This window comes from Eurypyga helias, unplaced genomic scaffold (assembly GCF_000690775.1).
Source record: "Eurypyga helias isolate BGI_N326 unplaced genomic scaffold, ASM69077v1 scaffold35219, whole genome shotgun sequence".
Taxonomy (NCBI): Eukaryota; Metazoa; Chordata; class Aves; order Eurypygiformes; family Eurypygidae; genus Eurypyga; species Eurypyga helias.
In genome coordinates, this window is record NW_010270846.1 from 8,499 (window position 1) to 16,490 (window position 7,992).

The following is a 7,992-nucleotide window of genomic DNA, read 5'->3' on the forward strand; positions in this document are numbered from 1 at the left end:
ATTATATGACATATATTTTCAGTGCAGATGTTTCAGGCCTTTTCAGCTTTCATCTTAAAACTGTTAATCTAATCTATAAAAAAAGACAGAAGAACAAGCCTTCAAGTTTCTAGACCCAGTTATCAAACTGCTAGTCCATTGTGTTTCTTATCAAGGAGGTTCAATTCAGATCAAAGATTTCTTTATTCAAAAGATTATCTGATGACATCTGAATTCCTAGCTTTAGTAAGTTTCACACTTGACAATAAAACAAAGCCACCTCTAAAAGCCTTTTTAATGCATCTACAAAAAAACTTCCCAAGTGTGTAATTTCCTACAAAAATGACCCTCGCTTAATACTCAGAATGGGCAGAAGAAGCTGTAGAACTTCAGAGTCCTACATAACAGTGTTACAATGCTAGCACTTGCCATGTCACACACCTCTAACGAGCAGGACTCTCAGCAGCAGGACTTCCCACAGGGACACAGTACCTACTTCTACAATTGCAAAGGACTGAGATGTCAGACACTTTATTTTTGGGGTATTAATAATTGGTCTTGCGTCAGCTGCTTCTGATCATTTTCACAGCTCTGCTGGAGCTCTGTGCACTGAATTTCTTCTCAATCACACTTTGCTTTTCAGAAAAAGAGTGTAATCATGTCCCAGTGACCTATTTCTAAATATGCAAAACAAGTTTCCTGCAGCATCAGTGAACTCCAGATAGATGACAGCGTAGTAAAACGTTAACTGGCTTTCATTAAGAATGCTCTGCAATACTCACATGCAGCCCCAAACCCACATAATTGTGCCAACATCTCAATCATACTGTTAGACACCCATCTATCCCCACCCACCATGTCTTCTGTAGCATCTGTACTCGTGTTGTCGAATATACACACTTTACCCTGATGTTTTCTCCCGTTTGTCACTGACCTACATTTAGTTGTAAATATTGCTAATCACCTGCCAGTTTGCAGCTTCCGTAGGAAACAGGCTGTCCCTGATCCGCCTGCTGCAGAAGTGCTGCAGGTGACAGAACTCCTAGGTACACAGACGCGTATCTTGTGAAGTGTTGGTCAGACTGTTGCTGTCCCCAGCAAGCCCTGGCAACTGGAAAGCCTCTGGAGGCCACAGGCAGCTGCCACAGTTCCAGGTAGACTAAAGAGTGCTTTAAGTTGTACTTCAAGAGCGTGCAAGACTAGTTTTGGTGCTGAATTTAAAATCTGCGTGCCTGTCTTTGCACTGGGTGTAGGTCTGGATACACGGATATGATCTGAGATTGCTCTCAAGGGAGTACTGGTAATTTTTCATTTCAACAGAGCTGTTACATACAGTTTGTCAAGGAGTGCTAGAGGTTGCACCATGCTGTTCACGTGTGTTGCGCCATACAATGGCTTTAAGTGCTTTTAGTTAGATCTAACCAATTCAAACCAGGATAAATCTTTAACTGAGGTCTCATTAAGAAAAGATCCAAGCACATTCTTTCAAGAACAGAACTTGGTGGTTTTGTCCTGCTTCCCATTCAGTAAAAATCTGGTTTCTCCAACAGCTTTTAGGAAGTGTTTGCTTCTTCCTTCACCTACCTTTATGTAAGTCCACTGACCTACTCAGTATTCAAGTTGATCTAAGGCAGGAAAGGATCAGATGTGTCCAAGAAATAACTGCTGGAAAACTGAAAGTGTCATGGCTAAAATAATTAATGACTAATTAGATGCATGAAAACATAAACCAGATTCAATACTAAACCATGTAGGGAGAGACCAAAATTGGCATCAATACAGGTAATTGAGTACTTTTAGGAATAGCTAATCAATGCACGATGCAGATTCAGTGTGGCAATGCCTTGCTGTACTACTCTGGTCTTTGTAAATGGGAAATGACGCTTCTGTCATAATTAGCAGTGATTTTCAATGTGGCATTTTTGACTTTTTACAATAAAAATAGACACGCAGAAAATTATACATTATGCTCAGGAGGAAGCAAAAACAGTAATTCAGTTTCAGCATGCGTCCCAGGGTAGGACCAAGGTCTCTGGATTTTTTATTCACGGGTAAGGACTATTTTAATACAAAGTGAGCAACATGTGTCAATGTTTGGTTCATTTTCTCAGGAGATTTCCTACCTTGAGCTCTTTGTCCTCCTCAAAAGTACAGATTTCGGAACTGCTGCCTCCCTGGTGCACACACTTGCATGTTAAAGTTCCTCAGGCATTGTTTTTCATTGAAGCCTCTTCCACTTGTGGAATAAGACCTTTATCTTGTCAAAAGCTATCCTGCAGTCTTAATCCTAAATCCAAAAACCCTCATTTCTAACAGACAAAATATTCCCTGAACCTCAGCTACCAACCTGTAATGTGCACTGTCTTCTGCTTGCTGGATCTTCCAGCCATTGCCAACATACCTTCAGTTTCCCTTGATCCGTTTCTCACGCATGGCTGGAAAGTGATGGAAATTTCTGGTGGCAAACAAAACCAAGTGTATAATGCTTAATATGTTCTCCAGTTGTTTTCAAAGTTTACACTGCTAGCCACCAATTTCACAATATTTTTATTCTGCTGTTTTCTTTACAGAAACAGATGTGAGGAAGCAGTATGGAGCTCAAGAGAGGAAAGACCTTCATAAAATCCAGTGTGCAACATGAGAAAGCGCTACCAGTGCACACAGTCCCTATCAACAAAGACGATACGGGGAAAGACAAAAAGGCGGCCCTGGAGGGAAACCAAAGCGTAGCTGAAGTCCAGCTGGCATGTCTGGCCACGCACAAGAACTACAGATTTTCTACCAGAGCAGCAAGGAATGGAGCTGGTGACAACAGCCTGGAAAAATCATCTGGGTCCTCCTACAAACTTGTAAGGAAGAGTAAAACCCATGAGTGCGTTACTGAGGCAGATAAAACAGAGCAGTGCAGCCCCGGCAGCAGGGCTTGCGAGGAAGGTTTTTCTGGAAAGGGTAAGGGACGTCTTGTTAATAGCATCAGCTTTTCGGGGATGTCCAGCTCCAGCAGTAAGAAAGAGAGTGTCGTACGATGCAGCAGTCAGATGATCGACTACAGGAACTTTGTGCCACAGATGCCTTTCGTACCAGCTGTTGCAAAAACCATTCCCAGGAAAAGGATTTCCCTCAAGAGATCTAAAAAAGGGCTCAGAGATCTATTTCATATTAAAAAAAATAAACCACAGAGCCTCACGTTCCTGGTCGAGAAGGACAAGAATCTGTCCTCTCCAGGCTGCAAAGGTGAGATGTCTGGGCGTCTTGCAAAGTATCTTTTCAAAACAGGAGAAGCATTTGGAGCTGACTGCTTGTCACAAGACTGCTCGGACAGCGAGCTGCAGTCCGACTCTTCCTATGACTGCTGCAACACCCTGTGTGAAGATGTCGCCTCGCTGAAGAGCTTTGACTCCCTCACAGGCTGTGGGGAAATCTTTGCTGATGAGAGCTCTGCTCACGTGGAGCTGGAGAACAGCAAAGAAGTTCTGCTGAGACGAAGCAAGCACAAAGACAGCCCCATCATGGGCTCTTTCCAAGGGGGCGTGGAGCAGCTGGCCTCTCCCGGTCAGAATGAGACCGTTGAATTTGCAAAGTTATGGGACAATATCAACAAATCAGTGAGGCTACATCAGAGTGCTCTGTTTGACAAAAAGTTACTGAAGATACCTGGTCCTGACATGGAAAAGGCTAGAAGCCAGTCTGCTGTGTCTGTGACAGACCCTCAAGCATCATCTGATAAAGATGGTAACAATTCCAAAGAGACCTCCACAGAAACAGGAACACCCAAAAGTGACAACCAGGAATCCACATCCACAAGTGACGAAGGCTACTATGATTCATTCTCTCCTGGGCAAGATGATGAAATGAAGGAAGCTCAGACCCCTGGGGTCCCAGGTAGATTTCCAAGAGACAGCTACAGCGGAGATGCCCTTTATGAGCTCTTCTACGACCCAAACGAAGTCAAAATAAACCCAGTCCTAGACGATGACTTGTGCACATCTGAAAGCATTTCAGAACAAGCCATTGAAATCCCTTTGTCCATTTACAGCTTTCATGTTGGAGCTGAGGAGAACATGGCTTCCCAACCAGCTCTAGACATTATCAGCCAGGGTTTTTTCCACAGCACATGGAAAGGCAAAGAATGTTTGCTAAAGCTCTGTGATACAGAGCTTTCACTCACCATGGGGATAATAAACTGGCTGCGAAAACACTCAGGACTCGTTTCCTCCCCTGACTCTCTTCACAGTCCTCAATCACAGCCAGGAAAGTCTAATGATTCATTGATCCCACACAGCCCCAGTCCAGAGCAGAAAGTGAGCCCAGAAGCTCAGGAGGAGAAACAAAGCAAGGAAGAATCTAATACATGTAGCCTACGGGTGTCTTTGGATGAAAGCAAACCTGCAACCCAGGCCTCTTCAGTAAATGTTGCTGAAAGAGACCACAGCCTGGACTCTTGCCCAAACACATCAAATCTGGATTCCCAAGGAAGGGAAGGGAGTCACCACAAGGATTCTCCTACAGTGCCTGGGCTTGTGGAAAACACCAGAGCATCAAGTTACACACCACAATCAGAGGCTAGCAGAAACAATCCGCAGACAACTTCAACTGAGAATGAGAAGGTGAGAATTTCAGAAGGATGTGAGACATCTGGAGATAAAAACCCACTGCCAGAAAAGCTGAACAGAGAGAATGGCTCCCAGAGCTCTGAAAACCCTTTGTTAGATGACAATCACGAAGTAGAATCATGTTACTCCTACAAGACTGCTGCAACCTCACTCCTGGATCCCCTCGAGAGGGAGGACAGGAATAAACCAATATATCGCGCTCTCTCTATTTCCTGTGACAAACCCCTGCAGCCTCTTACTCTCGGACGCTTCCAGAGCTACATTAGCCCCACACCAACAGAGAGCAGCACTAACATAGTGCAGCTCTTAGAGCACTGTGTAACACAAGTGGCATCATTAAAAATCAGCTATGAAAACAAGCACCTGGAAGACAAATGCATTGGCAATGACATGAACAATATAATTCGTAAGATGTCCCAGTACAAAAACAAGTTATTGTTGCAAAATGAATGCAACTGCATTGCCCAAAATCCAGAATACTCCAGTATTCCTAGCACAAACCAATACAACCGTGAGACAAGTTTCCAATCCAGCAGTCTGTATCATTTGAAACAAAATGGGGAGCAAATTTGCTCTGAAGATCAGAAAAGTAGAGCAAAAATACTAGATGAGGTCACTAGAAGCAAGTTAAACTTTGAATATGCCCAGCTAAATAATCAAACACTCTCCTATTTAAAAGACTTTACACTTGATCTCAGTCCAAGTGACTCTGCCTCTGCTACTACTCTCAATAGACCAACGTTTTTACCTCTTTTTAACTCTGTCAGCTCAGACATCCCTGCTACATTCTCACAGCCTTCATACAGCACCACCACCTCTCTAGCCGACTCGTTGCAGCCTAGGGTGGCCAAGCAGGGCAGTCCAGGGCCGTGGAGCTTTGCAGAGCCCCCCTGCATGGGCCTGGCCAGGGGGAGTGCTCTGTCCCCTCACCCAGAAGCAGCGACTCCGGACACAGCAGTGATGAGGAGGAACCCCCTGCATTGAGAAGGTGAGTGCTGCTGGGAAGGCTGAACTTAAATGTGAAATAAGTAACATCTGTTCCCTGTTCACAGGGGGACACTTAGGGCAGCTGAGTCTGGTAGACACTTGGGATTTTTCAGTTTTCCAGTTTCATCGTTCTTATCTTTCACTTCAGCATGGTAGTTAAGAGTAATCAGAATTTAAATTACACAGTTGCCCAAATCAGGGGCCACGCATAGCAGGTAGCATATTCACTGAGTCTGACAAGTCCCACGCAAAGGTTGAAGCCCCATCCTCCACCCAGGTGGAAGTTTTCACACCAGCTCAATCAAGGAAAATTTTTCTTTCTCCGGCTCCAGGATCTGCCACATTTGGAACAACACTGTGGATATGGCTGCCTGGCCACAGACTGCAGGCAGCATTCAGCTCAGGATTTCCACCAGGTCGTGAAATCTTCTTGCTACATAACGACAGCATAAAAATTATGCCCTGCTTCCCCTCTGTAGTGACAACTGGATATTAGACAGCTCTCTGTCCAGCTGCTACACTGGGGGTCACACGGGGAAGCCACAGATCTGCAATATGTCACAAGGCAGACAGACATACCCTGTCCTGCAGCTGTATACATACGATATGCCCTCAGGCACAAGGGAAAGCCCACAATACTGTGCCACTGCTGCTAAGTGTACCAAAAGGATGTTCTCCCTAACAGGGTTGCAAACCTCAAGTCTCTGCCCAGCAGGTACAGCTGGTCTCCAGCCAAACAGTGCTGTGCCAGAGCAAGAGTTGGTGCCAAGGCATGCTCCATGTGAAAGGGTTGACAGGTTTCTCAAGAGAGGGATTATAGGCTCTGCATTGCACCTCAAGCCTTTGACAATCCTTGAGCCACACTTACATAGTATAGGGAGATCCAGAATTTGGTCTCTGATGTGCACTAGGAAACACCGGTGCTGTACAACAGGAGAAGCTGCTCAAGTACACAGCCGTTGTGCTGGCCCAGATCTGCCTGTCACACAAGGCTTTAGGCCAGAGCAGATGCTCTGTGTACATACTGCTCCAGCTCTATGCTACCTGAGAAATCCTCTGTCTTCCAGCCCCTGAGAGGAATCTGTCCTACAAGTGTAAAACCTGTGTAAATTCTCTATCACGTGCCCTGCCAAATCTGACAGATTGGCTGGACTCTGCCCAGCCCTGGCACTCTGAGAAGGAGCCTTTGGAGGTGGTGGAAGATGGAGAGGAGGCTGCAGCAAGGGCCAGGATGGAGAATTAAGGAACAGCTCACTACTGAGCAGAGAGACGCAGGGAACACCACAGTTCTCTGGCTCTCGTTGCTCACAGTAGTGTGACAGCTTTCTGGTCATCTCTAAAGGCTTCCTCACCAGCACAAACTAAAAAGGACAGTGTTTCTCTCTGCATGAGGCAAAAACATCCTTACATTTTCAAGTCCTGGGAGATTCGGCCACCCACTTTTCCATCTACAACTTTGAAACTGCCCTTCGCTGCTAACAAGCCTCCCATTGCAGGGAGGGATATTTTTCAGGGGTCTACATGAAGTTAAGTGCCACAGGCTACCCATCTCCAATATCCTTTACCCACATGTCATCTAGTTATAACCTATTCATCGATGAACTAGCTCTTCCTCTAGTAAAAGAAGTTATTTAATTTTTTCCCCATTTTTCTTGCAAACAGTGCTGCAGACACCACTGACTAGCAGGCCAACTTGTGTCACCAGATTTTTGGACAGAGCTCACCACTCAAGCACACACTGCTCTAGAGTCCTTAGAACTACTTGCCTCTATTAGACTATTTCTGAAATTAAAAATTCAGTACAGGCAAGGAAAGGTTTTTGGCACAGCTAGTATATATATAAGGAACCAGTGCTAGGTATGTCTTTTAGGATTAGAATGGCAGATCAGTGTATGCATTGGGCTGATATTTTTAGTTTGTTGGGAATATTAGCCTACAGGGTACTGCTAAGAATATCCCTGCCTTTGCAGACTAGGAACACACAAAGGGATTTTAATTTTAAGGAATCACTTGCTTTCTGGGAGAAAGGGAGAAGGCAGTCACAGCTGCCGAGACTGGCAGAAGTGGTAACACCCCGTATCCTTCCGCTGCACAAGACATGTCGCAAGTAGACATTACTGGACTTGGGGCACTTCCCACTGCCTTGGCAGCTGCTCTATGCCACCGTGTGTCAGCAGTGACACCTGCAGTGACAGGAATGTGACGCAGTTCACATGCTGCCACCTGAGTCCCAGAGAGATGAGAATTCAAGGTTTTTCCAAAAGGGATCTGCTGATTTTTGATAGAGAAACCACTATCAAAAATCGGCAAAAAAATAATTTGCATTGTAAAATATAGATGGAATTTGCATATTCATAAAGTGACTTCAAGGAATTGTCTCATTTCAAGGGGTCATTTCACTATAAGCTTGCTG

At 44.9% G+C, this 7,992-nt stretch overlaps 1 protein-coding gene across 1 annotated transcript; it reads left to right on the forward strand.

Annotated features, from left to right (window-relative positions):
- Window positions 1–2,570: 2,570 nt before the first annotated feature.
- AMER3 (APC membrane recruitment protein 3) lies at window positions 2,571–5,576 on the forward strand. Its single transcript, XM_010158603.1, has one exon. The coding sequence runs from the start codon at window positions 2,571–2,573 to the stop codon at window positions 5,574–5,576; it is 3,006 nt and encodes a 1,001-aa protein (XP_010156905.1).
- Window positions 5,577–7,992: the final 2,416 nt, after the last annotated feature.

Excerpts from the sequence above, each read along its gene's own strand:
- AMER3 (XM_010158603.1), top strand. The coding sequence starts at position 2,571 with ATGGAGCTCAAGAGAGGAAAGACCTTCATAAAATCCAGTGTGCAACAT.